The following is a 20,391-nucleotide window of genomic DNA, read 5'->3' as shown; positions in this document are numbered from 1 at the left end:
TCCACATTGACTCTGTACCGGTACCCCCTGTATATAGCCTCCACGTTGACTCTGTACCGGTACCCCCTGTATATAGCCTCCACATTGACTCTGTACCGGTACCCCCTGTATATAGCCTCCACATTGACTCTGTACCGGTACCCCCTGTATATAGCCTCCACATTGACTCTGTACCGGTAACCCCTGTATATAGCCTCGCTATTGTTATTTTACTGCAACTCTTTAATTATTTGTTACTTTTTTTATTTCTTTTTTTTCTTAAAACTGCATTGTTGGTTAAGGGCTTGTAGGTAACCATTTCACTGTAAGGTCTACACGTAGATAGTTCCCATGTTTGTAGTTGGCGCATGTGACAAATAAAATTTGATTTGATAAGGTCTAGCATCATGGACTAGCTTCATATGGACTAGCATAAAGGTCAAGTATCATGGACTAGCATCATAAGGTCTAGCATCATAAGGACTAGCATCATGGCACTATAATGATGAAGTGTGAACAGCCAGGACATGTCTCAGCATCCGACCAGACCAGGGGCAGAGTAGGACTGCTGATCTAGGATCAGGTCCCTCCTGTCCATGTTATCTTATTCATTGTGATCTAAAAGGCAGAAGGAATCCTAGATCAGCACTCCTACGCTTGATAAATGGCCCTAGAGCAGAGCTGGTTGACAGAAAAACAGAACGTAACACAAACACACTTTTGTCTCTGGCAGACGGAGGCAATGATTTTGCAGTCAGCAAGAAGCCATGCGAAGAGTCACAATGCCCCTGTTTCAACGAGCGAGTGCCATGTCAAGAGATTGACCCATATTGGAGTGAAGATACAGAAGAACACTGATGTATTCCTCTCTCAGGGGATAATGATGATGAATACACTTATAAAGCTAGACATACAGAAACATGTCTATTATATATCTTCACACTGACTGTGTGATTTGAATGACAACCAATGCCATTTCCCCTCTGATGATTGAATCAATGATTAGGCAAAGAATGCATTGATGAATCAATCCAGCCAATCAAGTATTGGCTGAGTTCGTAGATAGTTCCCATGTTTGTTCCACTATAAAACTATGAACATTCCCCACATGCAGGTAGTCTATTTTCTTCTTCTTATAAAAACAGACATATTTTTCTTCTTCTTGTGATTGATTAGTCAACCTGGTTCATCTTCAGTGCACGTGCCCTACTTTGGAACCGCCACTAGGGGCGACAAAATTAACGTTCGTTTGCCTCGCTAACTTTAGAAGCAAGTTATTGGATTGTGAAAGTAACGTAAGTGAAGCCAATAATGTGCTCTAAATCTATTTAACTATTGGTATGAACGTTTAAATGCAAGCTATTGTGTATAATAGTTTAACTATGAGTTATTTTGACATGCAATTTGTACAACAACTTCATTTTTAGAGCTAAAGTTTTAATAGCATTAGCCACATGCTACAAGGCCTTTCATCCTCGTGTTTTCCTGATGGCTAAAACGGAAACTACTAGTAAGGAGTCAACGTTGAATAGCTAGACGTCAACACATAGTAGCGAAGTTGTGGTAGCTAGTAGTACAACGGCTAAACATGCAATGTAATGTTACCAAGAGTGTCGTCAAATATGTTTATCTGTGGTGTTGTAGTTACCCATTAAACAAAATGCACATGAAGATATATCAAAAAGCGCTGCCTGGTAGCGACACCAACTTGCTCGTCAACGTCCGGACTATAGTAGTTGCTCGTTCAACAGTTTTATTTTGGCGGTGCAGCGTAAAGTTAGTGGTTAGCTAGTTAAAACATGTATTGTAAATACCACACATTGAATCTAGCTAGATGCCTATGTTAAATACATTTGACTGTAACGTCGATGTTATTAATTTAAGTTATCAGCTATACTAACTTGCCAATATTGCACACTGGTCTACTTTACTGGCTTCCAGAGCCCCACAACGGGGTCGTGTGTCTTTCCAAGCTGTTTGTCTTCATTGTGTGTTGACAGATTGATAGGAAACTATCCCATTTGGTTAGGTAGCAATAAAAGGATGATGATTGAAGTGTAGGTAACGTTACTTTTCGCAGGTCAGTTTCTTTCATGCGATTGAATAACATTGATGGATATCTGCAACAGAAAAACTAAACTCATGACCAAATGTTAGATCAGATAAAGAATTGTTATCAGTGAGTCCAGATGTCAAACCCCTCTTAATGTTGGTGACAGATCTTTGGCTTTAATCCCGTACTTTGTAATTTCATATCCACGGTGGTAACGTTAATATCCAGTGGCAACCAGTTTATGTCCAATAGTTCACCTGTCAACTTGCATGGCTCTTTGTTTGTTTGGAAAAGCAATAGCTAAGCGAGTCAGGAGACACCCTTCCTCCAACCCTGCCCATGTCAGTAAAACAGCTGATAGTTACACAATGTAGGACTGTAGGAAACTGGGACATGCCCGGACATATCCAACTGTAGCGGCCAGCTCAGCACTAAGGGCGGAGGCGGGTGTACAGACGCAGGGTGGCCGCTAGGTGGGCCAGTCAAAGCGGTGTGCTCGTCATGCTAAAACATGTTAGGTGAGGTTAGTCATCTAGTTTGAGCCATACGCCGGCTGCGCCCAATAGCATCCTAGCGTCACCAGCCGGAGCAGTGCTAGTCCTGACATGTCTCTGAGCCTATTTAAATCCGGGGGAGACGGGGAAGTGGTTCCTAATGCTACCAGCCGACCTCAAGCACTTTATATACACAATATGAAGGGGGTAAATAAACATCTACTCATTAGTACTTCTATCTATTTATTTAGGTAAACTTGTTTTTGTCTTCCAAAGCTTGTCTTGACATGTATGTAATGGTATAATTTTATAAGGCATTGCATGTTAACTTGGAAATGAAAATGTATTTTACCTCTACTCTTCGACAGGTGAAAGACAGAATGGCAGAGAATTGTGAGAGAATGTCAGAATGGCATAGAAGTAGTTCCCAAATAAATACGTTGGACAATGACAAACTTGTAAGTATTAACTGAAATCGCTTTCTCTCTATCACACTATTTAAGTCATATTTGTTTACAGTTACATTGAATGTAATATAATGTATTTTGTTTATGTGCTGTATTTTCACAGGTAAGACCAAAAGAGAAACTGCATATCTTATTACAGCAGGCAGGTGCAGACAAAGACGTTTTCACCATGAAAGAGGTAAGAAGTGATCTGACAGCTGGCTGTCTTGTTTCCTATATCCTGCTGATATAGAACCACTAGTCTTTGGCTTAACTTTACTTAATCAACTTATTGTTGCATGAAGCAGACAGAGGAAACCTTTTAAGATCCTCAATAGACATTATCTCCCAGACTTTTCAGTTTCTGTAATTATTTTCTAGTCTCACATTTTTTTAAATTCAGTTTTTACATTTAAATATTTGATGTTTTGAATTTCCAATTGCAGTATATCTTAGGGTTTACTGGTAGAATAGTAGATATTAGTTTCTAAGGGGGGAAAGTCACTCTTAATTTGTCATTAGCAGCCAAACTACTGGTATATACATTGTGTAGGTGTTTCTGGATTATTCTCTGCATCGCTAGATTTACACTAGTTTCACTATTGATTGTCGCTTTCATCAACTAAACTGCATCCGGTAGATACTCTCAAAAATTAGAATGGCTTTTGACTTGGTTCTATTGTTTTCCTATTGGTATACTGTTTTACCTACTTCAGTTGATTGAACTGATTGTAGTGTCTACTAAACTAGAATACAAATGCACTGTCATTTAAGAGCTATGATTGGCTAGCAGACCACCTTGGTTTGAGGACACGTCACACAGCTTTGATGAGACATGTCAGGGGGTCTGTCTGTGTGGGAGTCTGAGTCATAGAGAGAGACTAGTGATTATCTTAGTTAGAATGTTAGAACGTTCAGCCACCTCTTGACTTCTACTCTGACTCACTGGGGTTCTAACGGACCTCAGGAATGTCTAACTAGTCTGGGACTCTGTGTTTGGCTCCTTCCTCTGTTGTTCATCAGGGAGACAGAGTTATCTCAGAGCGAGAGAGAGAGAGGCACTCTGATGCTTTAGTTTATAGAGTGTATGGGAGTGCTGAGCGTTTTACTGGTCCACATTGATTGCTGGAAAATGTGTTTACAGTCTGTGTAATCTGCTTTTATCATAAGGAACTGATACCTTCATGGCAGTGATCAGTCTATCACAATAGCCTCCTGTCAGCTAGAGAAGTATATTGGATGGAGTCATATACTTCTACTCAGTGCAGTAATCATGTGTCTGTCAGTTGCCTGTCTAAATTGTGACCCAGAATACTCTGGATCAGTGTGGGATGAGGTGTATCAACTAGACTGAGACAGGACTGTCTGGATCAGTATATGGAGGGAGGGTATCTACTAGACTGAGACAGGACTGTCTGGATCAGTATATGGAGGGAGGGTATCTACTAGACTGAGACAGGACGGTCTGGATCAGTATATGGAGGGAGGGTATCTACTAGACTGAGACAGGACTGTCTGGATCAGTATATGGAGGGAGGGTATCAACTAGACTGAGACAGGACTGTCTGGATCAGTATATGGAGGGAGGGTATCTACTAGACTGAGACAGGACTGTCTGGATCAGTATATGGAGGGAGGGTATCTACTAGACTGAGACAGGACTGTCTGGATCAGTATATGGAGGGAGGGTATCTACTAGACTGAGACAGGACTGTCTGGATCAGTATATGGAGGGAGGGTATCTACTAGACTGAGACAGGACGGTCTGGATCAGTATATGGAGGGAGGGTATCTACTAGACTGAGACAGGACGGTCTGGATCAGTATATGGAGGGAGGGTATCTACTAGACTGAGACAGGACTCTCATCTTGACCCCTGCCTGTACCCTGTTTGTCTCTCGCGCTCTCTCTCTCTCTCATATTTATATATATATGTGTGTGGTGTTGACCTCTGACCCCTGTGCTGTCTATTGTCAGGTGATATTCTACCTGGGGCAGTACATCATGAAGAAACAGCTTTATGACATGAAGCAGCAACACATAGTGCACTGTGCTGATGACCCCCTGGGGGCTGTACTGGGAGTGGACAGCTTCTCTGTTAAAGAACCACGGTGAGGAGACACACTGCACGGTGTGGACATATTCTCCATCAAAGAGCCACTCACACAATAACACACACAGCTTGGACAATAAACCCCCAACACACACCCTGTTTGCTCAGCTTGCGTTGCTCTAATGCAGGCTCTCTACACAGGCTCTAATGCAGGCTCTCTACACAGGCTCTAATGCAGGCTCTCTACACAGGCTCTAATGCAGGCTCTCTACACAGGCTCTAATGCAGGCTCTCTACACAGGCTCTAATGCAGCTCCTCTACACAGGCTCTAATGCAGGCTCTCTACACAGGCTCTAATGCAGGCTCTCTACACAGGCTCTAATGCAGGCTCTCTACACAGGCTCTAATGCAGGCTCTCTACACAGGCTCTAATGCAGGCTCTCTACACAGGCTCTAATGCAGGCTCTCTACACATGCTCTAATGCAGCTCCTCTACACAGGCTCTAATGCAGGCTCTCTACACAGGCTCTAATGCAGGCTCTCTACACAGGCTCTAATGCAGCTCCTCTACACAGGCTCTCTACACAGGCTCTCTACACAGGCTCTCTACACAGCCTCTAATGCAGCCCCTCTACACAGCCTCTAATGCAGCTCCTCTACACAGGCTCTAATGCAGGCTCTCTACACAGGCTCTAATGCAGGCTCTCTACACAGGCTCTAATGCAGCTCCTCTACACAGGCTCTCTACACAGGCTCTCTAATGCAGCCCCTCTACACAGCCTCTAATGCAGCTCCTCTACACAGGCTCTAATGCAGCCCCTCTACACAGGCTCTAATGAAGCTCCTCTACACAGCCTCTAATACAGACTCTGTCCTCTAATACAGACTCTGTCCTCTAATACAGCTCCCTGGCCTCTAATACAGACTCTGGCCTCTAATACAGACCCTCTGGTCCTCTAATACAGACCCTCTGGTCCTCTAATACAGACCCTCTGGTCCTCTAATACAGACCCTCTGGTCCTCTAATACAGACCCTCTGGTCCTCTAATACAGACCCTCTGGTCCTCTAATACAGACTCTGGCCTCTAATACAGACTCTGGCCTCTAACCTCTAATACAGACCCTCTGGTCCTCTAATACAGCTCCTCTGGCCTCTAATACAGACCCTCTGGTCCTCTAATACAGACTCTGTCCTCTAATACAGCTCCTATGGCCTCTAACCTCTAATACAGACTCTGGCCTCTAATATAGCCACTTAATATGCTGCCACCTGTTGCATGTGTTGGTCAGATGATTGAAAAAGGAAGTTAGTGAAATTGATGAGCAGCCTTCTGTTTGCTAAACAAATGAGAGATGTCTGGTAGTGAAACCGTTTCAGTGTGCTAATGTTAGCCTTGTGGGTTTTGTTCTTTCAGAGTCCTCTTCGCTATGATCACACAAAATCTCCTAGCAGTGAAAAATCAAGGTACTTTTAGCTTTCCTTTTGTCACTTGTATTGTCCTGTAGTTTGTAGTTGATATACATCTCTTTTGAAAAAGCCATTTGTACGCTAGGCAGTTCAATGTTGCGTTATGTATTGGGCTGATAAGACAAGTGAAGAAGTAGTCTATTCTGATTTTTAAATGTAGATGTTTCTTTGTCCTTTTAGAATCCCAATCTGTCTTCACGGAACCCAGGAGCCAGAGTGAACCGGATAGAGGGCCTAAGGTAAGAAGACCACATAGAAAGAGCATCTATTCATTGTATTTCTGTGGTAGACACATTAAACTAAATGAAGGGGGGAAAAACAGAGCTTGTGGTTGGTTGAAACGTTCCAGTGGAGGCATTGCTATAATGTTGCCGTACTGGATGGCAGCTGTTTTACAAGCTCCGACACAACTTTGCTATTTTGTCATTCTTTAGTCGTCATAAAAAATTAAAAAAATTCTCCCATGAATTGTTTCCGCTGTAATTTATTTAAACCGACAAGAACTTTTGAACATCAATTCCGGCTTCGACTCATCTGCCCTGGGCTCTTTCTGTAATTCCAACCCAATTTTACGGGCTGCCCCTTGAGGAAACTTTTGGGTTTGGCTTTTGTAGCCACTAGTGTCTAACCAGGGCTGGGATAAGGTCAATGTTGTATTGACTATACAGTAGCTGCTACTGTCTGATACTTGTGAGATCTGTTTATGACAGTTTGCGGTGGAACACGTGAAAATTGCATGTACTTTCAGAATAGTTTGTCGAGCTAGTCATAGGTGAGCTGGTAGCTACTGGTAGCTGGCTATCGACCTGTTGGAGAGCACTGCCATAGACCTACTCCAATTTGCATACCGCCCCAAACAATGTTCCCTCTGTTCTTTTATCACTGAGCAAATTTCAGGTCTGATGAGCACAAACTTGAACGTTGTGAAAATCTTGTTCATCGTCCGACACGCGCTTACTGTAAACACTGAGGCTGTACCTGCTTTAAGTTACAGTTTTAACAGTGGCCAGGTAGGCTGCTGTGGCTATTTGATCATAATGTAGGCCTACCAGAGTGGCCTACCATCAAAAACAATGGAGAGAATTAATCCCGTAACATTTTAATATGGAAATAGCTGTTATATCTTTCAGCTGACAGTAGCAGCCAATGTGTGGTGTTCAATGTAGACCTACATTCCATGAGACTTGTGAGAAAAAAACCATGCTGGGCTTGACATTAACCTGTTTATCCACTTGTCCTTCAGACAAGGAGGTGACTGAATATTGTGTTTGATGCAAGAAACCACTTTACAAAATAAAATGCATCATTATTCCCATACCATTATTACAGAGAATCAGACAAATTATGCTACACTCTGCCTATTGGCTACTTATCTTATTCAAACCTGTTTCAAAATACAATACGGCCCCTTTAAGACAAAAAAAAGCTTTTAACCTGACTTGTGTTTCAAAGCTGTCTGGAAATGTATACGTTTTGTGCTCTTGTTGGAAGCAATCACTTCCCCATTGCTGACTACAAGTTATCTATAACTGGGCTAATAACTCACTAACTAGCAAAGGATATGAGCAAATGTGCACAAGTCGCTCTCGCTTTGATCTCAAAACAAGCTCATCTACTCACGACCGCTCATGCTGTAAAAACAGTCCAGTGAATGGCACAGATCCATATATGGCAATGGTCTATTTGCATATAGGTCTACTACAGCTCTGATTGGTTATGCCTGAGTCGTGCCTGTCAATGCAATAGAATCCTACTCCGATGCGTTCTGACCACTTTGTAATTTTCCACTTCTCTTTGGCAGTTGGAAATGAACAGAAGGAATGATTTGTAGCGTTTTTAAATGTAGACTATTTAACTAAAGTAATTGCGAGCACTTTAACATGTTGTTTGATGGTATTTCATGGGAAAATATTTAGGTCGATGTGGAGTCTGCTTACCAGACTTTTCTCACATCTTTCAATTGTGTATTTTTCACCAGTGCTTTCCCTTAGTTAAACCACCTAAGAGAGCAGCAGAAGGGTTCTGGAAACCTTGGTTTACAACCTGTCTCAAAAAATAGTTGTTTAGCGGTGGGCCACCGTTACTAAATGAATATAGGGAGAAAGACTTCTCCATCACCCTGCATTTGAAAGAGTTACAAACAGACTGTAAATCAAATCAAATGTTATTGGTCACATACACGTGTTTAGCAGATGTTATTGCGAGTGTAGCGAAAATGCTTGCGATCAAACTAATTGCCTAGCTCAGTGTCACAGACATAAACATACTCAACCTCAAGTTGAAACAACTTTAGTTGTGTTGCAGAGTGATGTTTATACTGGCACGTGTTCCAAGACGGTCTCCCTTGGAGCTTCTGATGCGGGTTTTCCTGTGATGTCGTTTTAAGTGGTAGATGTGCCTGAGTGAGTTTTATAGACAGACTCCCTCAGTGTCCTGGTTCACTGGTTGATTTCTCTAACGGTTCCTCCTGTTTAATCTGTTTACAGGAGACAGACTCAGACTGTCATTCATCATCTACCTCAGAACGCAGGAGGAGGAGGAGGAGTAGTGACCCTGGTGAGTGCCTGTCTGTCTGTCCGTTGGAGTACTGCAGCAGTGTGTACATAAGCCTACACCTACTAACTACACCAGTCCTGCTCATGTGGATCTGTGCTGTAACTTTCTCCTGGAGAAAAACTGTCACCTCAGACCGCATGGCTTCATGATGTCATGAGCTTCATGACTCAGACCGCATGGCTTCATGATGTCACGTCAGACCGCATGGCTTCATGATGTCACGTCAGACCGCATGGCTTCATGATGTCACGTCAGACCGCATGGCTTCATGATGTCACGTCAGACCGCATGGCTTCATGACGTCAGACCGCATGGCTTCGACGCGACCGCATGGCTTCATGATGTCACGTCAGACCGCATGGCTTCATGATGACACGTCAGACCGCATGGCTTCATGACGTCACGTCAGACCGCATGGCTTCGTGACGTCAGACCGCATGGCTTCATGTGTTGCCCTGTCAAGTCTGTTGGGGAAGCAAATACTGAGTTATGGATGCATCAAAGCATAGAACCACAGTCACTTTTAATGGGTCCGTCCAGACTTGTCCTTCTTGACAGGGGTGTTCTGGCCATCTGTAGCCAGGCAGGCAGACGTGGTGGTCTGAGATGTTATCTCTGTGTGGGATAAGACCGGCTATCAGACTATAAGAACGCTCTGGTCCGGAGGACCGGCTATCAGACCGTAGGAACGCTCTGGTCCGGAGGACCGGCTATCAGACCGTAGGAACACTCTGGTCCGGAGGACCGGCTATCAGACCGTGGGAACGCTCTGGTCTGGAGGACCGGCTATCAGACCGTGGGAACGCTCTGGTCTGGAGGACCGGCTATCAGACTATAAGAACGCTCTGGTCTGGAGGACCGGCTATCAGACCGTAGGAACGCTCTGGTCTGGAGGACCGGCTATCAGACCGTAGGAACGCTCTGGTCCGGAGGACCGGCTATCAGACCGTAGGAACACTCTGGTCCGGAGGACCGGCTATCAGACCGTAGGAACGCTCTGGTCTGGAGGACCGGCTATCAGACCGTAGGAACGCTCTGGTCCGGAGGACCGGCTATCAGACCGTAGGAACGCTCTGGTCCGGAGGACCGGCTATCAGACCGTAGGAACGCTCTGGTCCGGAGGACCGGCTATCAGACCGTAGGAACGCTCTGGTCTGGAGGCTGTGGAGAATGTTTTCAGATGACTTCTCCTCACAATGAGTCTCTTCAGGCCCAAAGCAGCCTGACGGCTTCCACACACAGACACCACAAAGACATGCTTGTTCCTAACGGACCAGGGGGAATCCACAACAGTCCTAGCCTGATGGATTGAACTGGACCATTTTAAGGACTGGGGTTTTATTGCTCTTAGCTACTGGTCGTACCTCAGTGCCCAGTACACACATACGGCTATAAACAAATCCTTGATGTCTTGTGAACATCACATATTCATTGTCATCAAGGGAGAAACAGCTTTGTTGAAGACTATCAGTATGTTTCACTATGTCAACAGAGTGATTGTATGCACAATATTCTTCTCTATTGGCATCAGAGGAGAAATGGTTTATTTGAAAGACATTGTTAACAGTGCTATTTGATGTGTCAACCTGACTAAAACCACTGCTCACCCCTCTGTTCTATTCCAGATGGAACATCATCGACACAAGAGGAGGACGGGTGTGAGTCCAGGAAGAGACATAGGTCAGACAGCTTTTCTCTGACCTTTGATGACAGCATGTCCTGGTGTGTGATTGGAGGCCTGAGACGAGACCGTAGGAGCAGCGAGTCTTCAGACTCACACAGTAACACTGTGAGTAGCCTCCTCCTGTAACTCTGTGGGGGGAGCCTCCTCCTGTAACTCTGTGGGGGGAGCCTCCTCCTGTAACTCTGTGGGGGGAGCCTCCTCCTGTAACTCTGTGGGGGGAGCCTCCTCCTGTAACTCTGTGGGGGGAGCCTCCTCCTGTAACTCTGTGGGGGGGCCTCCTCCTGTAACTCTGTGGGGGAGCCTCCTGCAGTACAACTCTGTGGGGGAGCCTCCTCCTGTAACTCTGTGGGGGGAGCCTCCTCCTGTAACTCTGTGGGGGGAGCCTCCTCCTGTAACTCTGTGGGGGGAGCCTCCTCCTGTAACTCTGTGGGGGGAGCCTCCTCCTGTCACTCTGTGGGGGGCCTCCTCCTGTCACTCTGTGGGGGGAGCCTCCTGCAGTACAACTATTTACCCTGTCAGACTGTAGTTTCACCAATCCTAAATAAAAGGAGGGTGAGATCCTAAACTAGAGAATACCTGCTGGGTTACAAAATGATACAGATGAAGGAATGAGATGATTCATTCCTACACATAATGTTCAGACTAAATGTTTCACGTCTAGTGTGTGACATCGGTTTGTTCAGTACTTTAGATTCTGAGTAAAAAAATGATTGTAATTTGTAAATCTATCGGCAGCTGTGTAAGTCCCATGTTACTGAGCTCTCTCTCTCTTTGTCTCTCTCAACAGGAAGTAGGTTCATTGGTCAGTGACGTGTGTGACGATGTTCTGAGCCAGGATCTGGACTCAGACTCTGATAACTTCAGCGTGGAGTTTGAGGTGGAGTCCATCGACTCGGATGCCTACAGCGATCCCGAAGAGGCTTCAGTGTCTGGAGAGGACGAGGTCTCGGCTCACTGTCTTTTCAACTGTGTCTGTGTTTCCGCTGCATTTATTTAGCTGTGGTGCACCACCACAACAACAAAAAGCAGACCTTTTCAGTGGTTCTAAAAATTATCACGGGGGGGCATGCTCCCGGACCCCCCGAGGAAACATTGGTGTGTGTGTGTTTCATTTCAAACAGCTCCCTCTAGTGTCCTGGGGTCAAACTGCAGCTGTTGACTCCCTGGGTCTCTTGTCGTTCTCTCACAGGTGTATGAAGTCACCATCTTTGAAGCAGAGGAGGAGGACTCGTTCGATGACGACACTGAAATCACGGAAGCAGTATGTTTCATATTACCCATAATAAAACAAATCTAATCAACACAAGGATACAACAGATCATTTCTCACAATTCTGATTGTCCAACAAGCTGCTTAGCTGTTTTTTGTCACTCGCTACCAATGTTCTGGTTGGTTAGTGCCTGTGGTCTAATCTAGCGGTGGTGCCTGTGGTCTAATCTAGCGGTGGTGCCTGTGGTCTAATCTAGCGGTGTGGTCTAATCTAGCGGTGTGGTCTGATCTAGCGGTGTGGTCTGATCTAGCGGTGCTGCCTGTGGTCTAATCTAGCGGTGGTGCCTGTGGTCTAATCTAGCGGTGGGGCCTGTGGTCTAATCTAGCAGTGGTGTCTGTGGTCTAATCTAGCGGTGCTGCCTGTGGTCTAATCTAGCGGTGCTGCCTGTGGTCTAATCTAGCGGTGGTGCCTGTGGTCTAATCTAGCGGTGCTGCCTGTGGTCTAATCTAGCGGTGGTGCCTGTGGTCTAATCTAGCGGTGGTGCCTGTGGTCTAATCTAGCGGTGGTGCCTGTGGTCTAATCTAGCGGTGGTGCCTGTGGTCTAATCTAGCGGTGGGCTGTGGTCTAATCTAGCGGTGGTGCTGTGGTCTAGATCTAGCGGTGGTGCCTGTGGTCTAATCTAGCGGTGGGGCCTGTGGTCTAATCTAGCGGTGGTGCCTGTGGTCTAATCTAGCGGTGGTGCCTGTGGTCTAATCTAGCGGTGGTGCCTGTGGTCTAATCTAGCGGTGCGGTCTAAGATCTAGCGGTGCGGTCTAAGATCTAGCGGTGTGGTCTAATCTAGCGGTGTGGTCTAATCTAGCGGTGGTGCCTGTGGTCTAATCTAGCGGTGCGGTCTAATCTAGCGGTGTTGTCTAATCTAGCGGTGGTGCCTGTGGTCTAATCTAGCGGTGTGGTCTAATCTAGCCGTCTTGTCTGTGGTCTAATCTAGTGCTGTCATCTAGTGTTGTCTGTTGTTTAATCTAGTGTTGTCTGTGGTCTAATCTAGCGGTGTTGTCTAATCTAGCGGTGCTGTGGTCTAATCTAGCGGTGCTGCCTGTGGTCTAATCTAGCGGTGTGGTCTAATCTAGTGCTGTCATCTCGTGTTGTCTGTTGTTTAATCTAGTGTTGTCTGTGGTCTAATCTAGCGGTGTGGTCTAATCTAGCGGTGCTGTCGTCTGATCTAGCGGTGTCATCTAGTGTTGTCTGTGGTCTAATCTAGCGGTGCTGCCTGTGGTCTAATCTAGCGGTGGTGCCTGTGGTCTAATCTAGCGGTGTGGTCTAATCTAGCGGTGCTGTCGTCTAATCTAGCGGTGTCATCTAGTGTTGTCTGTGGTCTAATCTAGCGGTGCTGCCTGTGGTCTAATCTAGCGGTGCTGCCTGTGGTCTAATCTAGCGGTGCTGCCTGTGGTCTAATCTAGCGGTGCTGCCTGTGGTCTAATCTAGCGGTGCTGCCTGTGGTCTAATCTAGCGGTGCTGCCTGTGGTCTAATCTAGCGGTGCTGCCTGTGGTCTAATCTAGCGGTGCTGCCTGTGGTCTAATCTAGCGGTGCTGTGGTCTAATCTAGTGGTGTTGTTTCAGGACTACTGGAAGTGCTCAAAGTGTGAGGAGTTGAACCCTCCCCTCCCCCGTAACTGTAACCGCTGCTGGACACTAAGAATGGATTGGTTTCCTGAGTCTGACAGCAACTCTGCTACCACCACCCTCAAACCCTTACCCCCCAAGCCTTCCCCAGCCCCGACAGAGCCCGACGAGACCGAAGGACTGGATGTCCCTGATGGGAAGAGAGCCAAGTCGCCCCTTCCCCTCCTCAAAGACTCCCAGGACTTGGTGTCCGTCTCTGGTCCCGATTCCCAAGACTCGGCCTGCTCCTCCCAGCCCTCCACCTCTTCTTCGAACTCCAATGGTGTAGGCTCAGGATCGTCCTCTAGCGCCCCCTTCAGCCAAGAAGTGATGGTACCAGACCTGGAGCGTTTCAACAGCCTGGAGGCTCACCTCCCCGCCAGCTGCCTGGAGCCCTGCGTCATCTGTCAGACCAGGCCCAAGAACGGCTGCATCGTCCACGGACGCACCGGACACCTCATGGCCTGTTACACCTGCGCCAGGAAACTGAAGAAGAGGAACAAGCTGTGTCCTGTCTGCAGGGAGCCTATCCAGTCTGTCGTCCTAATTTATCTCAGCTGAGGACGGCTATCGGCTAGACTGTACATTCCAAATGTAGTGCACTACTTTCAACCATGGCCCATAGGACTCTGGTCTAAAGTAGTGCACACTACATAGGGAATAGGATGTAACCCATAGCTACACAACTCCCTGATCCCAAAACAACTTAAATCCTGAATGAATAAATAATGTTTTAATTAGTTTATTTGGAAGTGGTTTTATTTATGAACAGAGTTTGTTGTCTCTATCAAACAAGGTGCCTGTTGTGTTGATTTGGGATTGATTTCTAGTGTTCAGTCAAATAGCCTTTCTAGTTTTTCAAATTCTCTTAGTGGTGATATATTCAATATATTTTATTATTTTCATTGAATAAAGAATGTCTATCAAATTAACAGATATGTATATTGATTTTTCTTTGTTTATTTTCACCTCGTCTTCCCTCTATTCTGCACAGATGAGTCTTTTATAATTGTATCTATAATGACATGGGTTTAAGCTACGTGAAAGTCAAATGTGTCACTAAAGTTCACCGGTAGAAAGAGACGTTTGTTGTCGACAAGAGAGCGAGTGGGTAGTAGTTGCTAGGGGGACGACTTTTCATTTAAATCTTCAGGAAACATGCCTCAACCTGTTCTCTTGTCTAGCCCCATCCATATCCATTGTCCCTGATGACAACCTGTTCTCTTGTCTAGCCCCATCCATATCCATTGTCCCTGATGACAACCTGTTCTCTTGTCTAGCCCCATCCATATCCATTGTCCCTGATGACAACCTGTTCTCTTGTCTAGCCCCATCCATATCCATTGCCCCTGATGACAACCTGTTCTCTTGTCTAGCCCCATCCATATCCATTGTCCCTGATGACAACCTGTTCTCTTGTCTAGCCCCATCCATATCCATTGTCCCTGATGACAACCTGTTCTCTTGTCTAGCCCCATCCATATCCATTGTCCCTGATGACAACCTGTTCTCTTGTCTAGCCCCATCCATATCCATTGTCCCTGATGACAACCTGTTCTCTTGTCTAGCCCCATCCATATCCATTGCCCCTGATGACAACCTGTTCTCTTGTCTAGCCCCATCCATATCCATTGTCCCTGATGACAACCTGTTCTCTTGTCTAGCCCCATCCATATCCATTGCCCCTGATGACAACCTGTTCTCTTGTCTAGCCCCATCCATATCCATTGTCCCTGATGACAACCTGTTCTCTTGTCTAGCCGCATCCATTGTCCCTGATGACAACCTGTTCTCTTGTCTAGCCCCATCCATTGTCCCTGATGACAACCTGTTCTCTTGTCTAGCCCCATCCATATCCATTGTCCCTGATGACAACCTGTTCTCTTGTCTAGCCCCATCCATATCCATTGTCCCTGATGACAACCTGTTCTCTTGTCTAGCCCCATCCATATCCATTGTCCCTGATGACAACCTGTTCTCTTGTCTAGCCCCATCCATATCCATTGTCCCTGATGACAACCTGTTCTCTTGTCTAGCCCCATCCATATCCATTGTCCCTGATGACAACCTGTTCTCTTGTCTAGCCCCATCCATATCCATTGTCCCTGATGACAACCTGTTCTCTTGTCTAGCCCCATCCATATCCATTGTCCCTGATGACAACCTGTTCTCTTGTCTAGCCCCATCCATATCTATTGTCCCTGATGACAACCTGTTCTCTTGTCTAGCCCCATCCATATCTATTGTCCCTGATGACAACCTGTTCTCTTGTCTAGCCCCATCCATATCCATTGTCCCTGATGACAACCTGTTCTCTTGTCTAGCCCCATCCATATCCATTGTCCCTGATGACAACCTGTTCTCTTGTCTAGCCCCATCCATATCTATTGTCCCTGATGACAACCTGTTCTCTTGTCTAGCCCCATCCATATCCATTGTCCCTGATGACAACCTGTTCTCTTGTCTAGCCCCATCCATATCCATTGTCCCTGATGACAACCTGTTCTCTTGTCTAGCCCCATCCATATCCATTGTCCCTGATGACAACCTGTTCTCTTGTCTAGCCCCATCCATATCCATTGTCCCTGATGACAACCTGTTCTCCTGTCTAGCCCCATCCATATCCATTGTCCCTGATGACAACCTGTTCTCTTGTCTAGCCCCATCCATATCTATTGTCCCTGATGACAACCTGTTCTCTTGTCTAGCCCCATCCATATCCATTGTCCCTGATGACAACCTGTTCTCTTGTCTAGCCCCATCCATATCCATTGTCCCTGATGACAACCTGTTCTCTTGTCTAGCCCCATCCATATCCATTGTCCCTGATGACAACCTGTTCTCTTGTCTAGCCCCATCCATATCCATTGTCCCTGATGACAACCTGTTCTCTTGTCTAGCCCCATCCATATCCATTGTCCCTGATGACAACCTGTTCTCTTGTCTAGCCCCATCCATATCCATTGTCCCTGATGACAACCTGTTCTCTTGTCTAGCCCCATCCATATCCATTGCCCCTGATGACAACCTGTTCTCTTGTCTAGCCCCATCCATATCCATTGTCCCTGATGACAACCTGTTCTCTTGTCTAGCCCCATCCATATCCATTGTCCCTGATGACAACCTGTTCTCTTGTCTAGCCCCATCCATATCCATTGTCCCTGATGACAACCTGTTCTCTTGTCTAGCCCCATCCATATCCATTGTCCCTGATGACAACCTGTTCTCTTGTCTAGCCCCATCCATATCCATTGTCCCTGATGACAACCTGTTCTCTTGTCTAGCCCCATCCATATCCATTGTCCCTGATGACAACCTGTTCTCTTGTCTAGCCCCATCCATATCCATTGTCCCTGATGACAACCTGTTCTCTTGTCTAGCCCCATCCATATCCATTGTCCCTGATGACAACCTGTTCTCTTGTCTAGCCCCATCCATATCCATTGTCCCTGATGACAACCTGTTCTCTTGTCTAGCCCCATCCATATCCATTGTCCCTGATGACAACCTGTTCTCTTGTCTAGCCCCATCCATATCTATTGTCCCTGATGACAACCTGTTCTCTTGTCTAGCCCCATCCATATCCATTGTCCCTGATGACAACCTGTTCTCTTGTCTAGCCCCATCCATATCCATTGTCCCTGATGACAACCTGTTCTCTTGTCTAGCCCCCATCCATATCCATTGTCCCTGATGACAACCTGTTCTCTTGTCTAGCCCCATCCATATCCATTGTCCCTGATGACAACCTGTTCTCTTGTCTAGCCCCATCCATATCCATTGTCCCTGATGACAACCTGTTCTCTTGTCTAGCCCCATCCATATCCATTGTCCCTGATGACAACCTGTTCTCTTGCCTAGCCCCATCCATATCCATTGTCCCTGATGACAACCTGTTCTCTTGTCTAGCCCCATCCATATCCATTGCCCCTGATGACAACCTGTTCTCTTGTCTAGCCCCATCCATATCCATTGTCCCTGATGACAACCTGTTCTCTTGTCTAGCCCCATCCATATCCATTGCCCCTGACGACAAATTGCCTCGCCCCCGCCAGTCACTAGGGTACCCTATTCCCGTTTCTAGTGCACAACTATTAACCAGGGCCCATGGGGCTGCCCTGAATAGGGAGCCATTTGGGCCACAAGACAACACTAAAACACTGCTACTTTCTCAAGTCTCGACCCAGGCAAGCCAACTAACTGAAGTTTTAAACATTTAAAAGGCTGTCGTTTATGCCATTGGAGTGCTGAAGAGACCTTTTGAATGATATTAAAACCAGGTGGTGATTTATATGGGCTAACATGTATTTGGTTTGCTGTGATTCTAGTTCTTTCAACCCTGTTTTTGTCTTTAAACCTTACCCCACCTGACAAGACTCCAATCTAGTACTTCTAGCCATCATGGCTTTCCCCTCCACAGTGGTCTGGGTTGCCACGGCGTTCCCCTCCACAGTGGTCTGGGTTGCCACGGCGTTCCCCTCCACAGTGGTCTGGGTTGCCACGGCGTTCCCCTCCACAGTGGTCTGGGTTGCCATGGCTTTACCCACCACAGTGGTCTGGGTTGCCATGGCTTTACCCACCACAGTGGTCTGGGTTGCCATGGCTTTACCCACCACAGTGGTCTGGGTTGCCATGGCTTTACCCTCCACAGTGGTCTGGGTTGCCATGGCGTTCCCCTCCACAGTGGTCTGGGTTGCCATGGCGTTCCCCTCCACAGTGGTCTGGGTTGCCATGGCTTTACCCACCACAGTGGTCTGGGTTGCCATGGCTTTACCCACCACAGTGGTCTGGGTTGCCATGGCTTTACCCACCACAGTGGTCTGGGTTGCCATGGCGTTCCCCTCCACAGTGGTCTGGGTTGCCATGGCTTTACCCACCACAGTGGTCTGGGTTGCCATGGCGTTCCCCTCCACAGTGGTCTGGGTTGCCATGGCGTTCCCCTCCACAGTGGTCTGGGTTGCCACGGCGTTCCCCTCCACAGTGGTCTGGGTTGCCATGGCGTTCCCCTCCACAGTGGTCTGGGTTGCCATGGCGTTCCCCACCACAGTGGTCTGGGTTGCCATGGCTTTACCCACCACAGTGGTCTGGGTTGCCATGGCGTTCCCCTCCACAGTGGTCTGGGTTGCCATGGCGTTCCCCTCCACAGTGGTCTTAGTGTTGGTTGTCATGGTTTTCCCCTCCACAGTGGTCTTAGTGTGGGTTGTGAGAGAAGTATTAAATGTGTCCTGTTCTACTAGTGCTGAGGAATTTGTTTTCCCTATAAGAAGTTTTTGATATATCATATTAAAGACATGTATTTATGGCAACGTCATCAATGTCATTAAATCATTGCAGAATCAGTAACTGTCTACTCTACTGCAATAGGCGCTGCTGTGTTCTGCCTCCCCCTGCTGGTAAAAAGCTGAAATGCCATTATTCAGAATCATCCATTAACACCTCATTCAAGCAAGGTAAATAACTTGCATAGAGACGTTATATTCAACGCCCCTTGGTAACATTTGAATTCGTACATATAGCAGTATTCCTTATAAACCACTACTGTTGAGTACATTTGACTTGTAGCCCACACATGGACAATGAAATGATAAACATCAGAAAATAATTAATTGCGAAGGGATATACACTGAACAGAACATTAGGAACACCTTCCTAATATTGAGTTGCTCCCTCTTCAGCCCCTCAGAACAGCCTCAATTTGTCGTGAAATGGACTCTACGAGGTGTCGAACACGGGCCAGCATCCCTGTGGAACATGATCATTCCAATGCATCACACAGTTGTCAAGTTGGCTGGATGTCCTTTGGGTGGTGGACCATTCCTTGCACCTACTACCATAGACCGTTTAAATCTTTTGTCTTGGCCATTCACCCATTGAATGGCACACAATCCATGGTTTCAATTGTCTCAAGGCTTAAAAATCCGTCTTTAACCCGTCTCCTCGCCTTCATCTACACCAGGGCGGCCCAACCCTCTTCCTGGAGATCTACTGTCCTGTAGGTTTTCAGTCCAATCCTCTTCCTGGAGATCTACTGTCCTGTAGGTTTTCACTCCAATCCTCTTCCTGGAGATCTACTGTCCTGTAGGTTTTCAGTCCAACCCTCTTCCTGGAGATCTACTGTCCTGTAGGTTTTCAGTCCAACCCTCTTCCTGGAGATCTACTGTCCTGTGGGTTTACAGTCCAACCCTCTTCCTGGAGATCTACTGTCCTGTAGGTTTTCAGTCCAACCCTCTTCCTGGAGATCTACTGTCCTGTAGGTTTTCAGTCAAACCCTCTTCCTGGAGATCTACCGTCCTGTAGGTTTTCAGTCCAACCCTCTTCCTGGAGATCTACCGTCCTGTAGGTTTACAGTCCAACCCTCTTCCTGGAGATCTACCGTCCTGTGGGTTTACAGTCCAACCCTCTTCCTGGAGATCTACCGTCCTGTAGGTTTACAGTCCAACCCTCTTCCTGGAGATCTACCGTCCTGTGGGTTTACAGTCCAACCCTCTTCCTGGAGATCTACCGTCCTGTGGGTTTACAGTCCAACCCTCTTCCTGGAGATCTACTGTCCTGTAGGTTTACAGCCCAACCCTCTTCCTGGAGATCTACTGTCCTGTAGGTTTTCAGTCCAACCCTAATTTAGCATATCTGATTCAGCTAGTTAAGGTCTTGTTGAGCTGCTAATTAGTAGAATCAGGTGTGTTAAATTAGGGTTGGACTGAAAACCTACAGGACGATAGATCTCCAGGAAGAGGGTTGGACTGAAAACCTACAGGAAGGTAGATCTCCAGGAAGAGGGTTGGACTGAA

At 46.5% G+C, this 20,391-nt stretch overlaps 1 protein-coding gene across 2 annotated transcripts; it reads left to right on the top strand.

Annotated features, from left to right (window-relative positions):
* The first annotated feature begins 1,165 nt into the window (after positions 1-1,165).
* Positions 1,166-14,535, top strand: LOC106594600 (E3 ubiquitin-protein ligase Mdm2). 2 transcript variants are annotated; one of them, XM_045722397.1, is made up of 11 exons: positions 1,166-1,274; positions 2,895-2,984; positions 3,097-3,171; positions 4,950-5,083; positions 6,442-6,491; positions 6,675-6,733; positions 8,981-9,050; positions 10,676-10,839; positions 11,522-11,677; positions 11,924-11,995; positions 13,562-14,535. In XM_045722397.1, the coding sequence occupies exons 2-11, from the start codon at positions 2,907-2,909 to the stop codon at positions 14,162-14,164; spliced, it is 1,461 nt and encodes a 486-aa protein (XP_045578353.1). In that variant the 5' UTR covers positions 1,166-1,274; positions 2,895-2,906; the 3' UTR covers positions 14,165-14,535. The 2 variants fall into 2 exon arrangements, with proteins under 2 accessions (XP_045578353.1, XP_045578352.1); XM_045722396.1 differs by lacking the exon at positions 1,166-1,274 and adding an exon at positions 2,476-2,733.
* Positions 14,536-20,391: the final 5,856 nt, after the last annotated feature.

This window comes from Salmo salar, chromosome ssa07 (genome assembly GCF_905237065.1).
Source record: "Salmo salar chromosome ssa07, Ssal_v3.1, whole genome shotgun sequence".
NCBI classification, from domain to species: domain Eukaryota; kingdom Metazoa; phylum Chordata; class Actinopteri; order Salmoniformes; family Salmonidae; genus Salmo; species Salmo salar.
Note: the sequence above shows the minus strand (reverse complement) of the source record. Positions and strands in the feature narration are given on the sequence as shown.

Excerpts from the sequence above, each read along its gene's own strand:
- LOC106594600 (XM_045722396.1), top strand. The coding sequence starts at position 2,638 with ATGTCTCTGAGCCTATTTAAATCCGGGGGAGACGGGGAAGTGGTTCCT. Across the intron at positions 9,051-10,675 it reads GAGGAGGAGTAGTGACCCTG|ATGGAACATCATCGACACAA; the intron begins GTGAGTGCCTGT and ends GTTCTATTCCAG. Across the intron at positions 10,840-11,521 it reads CAGACTCACACAGTAACACT|GAAGTAGGTTCATTGGTCAG; the intron begins GTGAGTAGCCTC and ends CTCTCTCAACAG.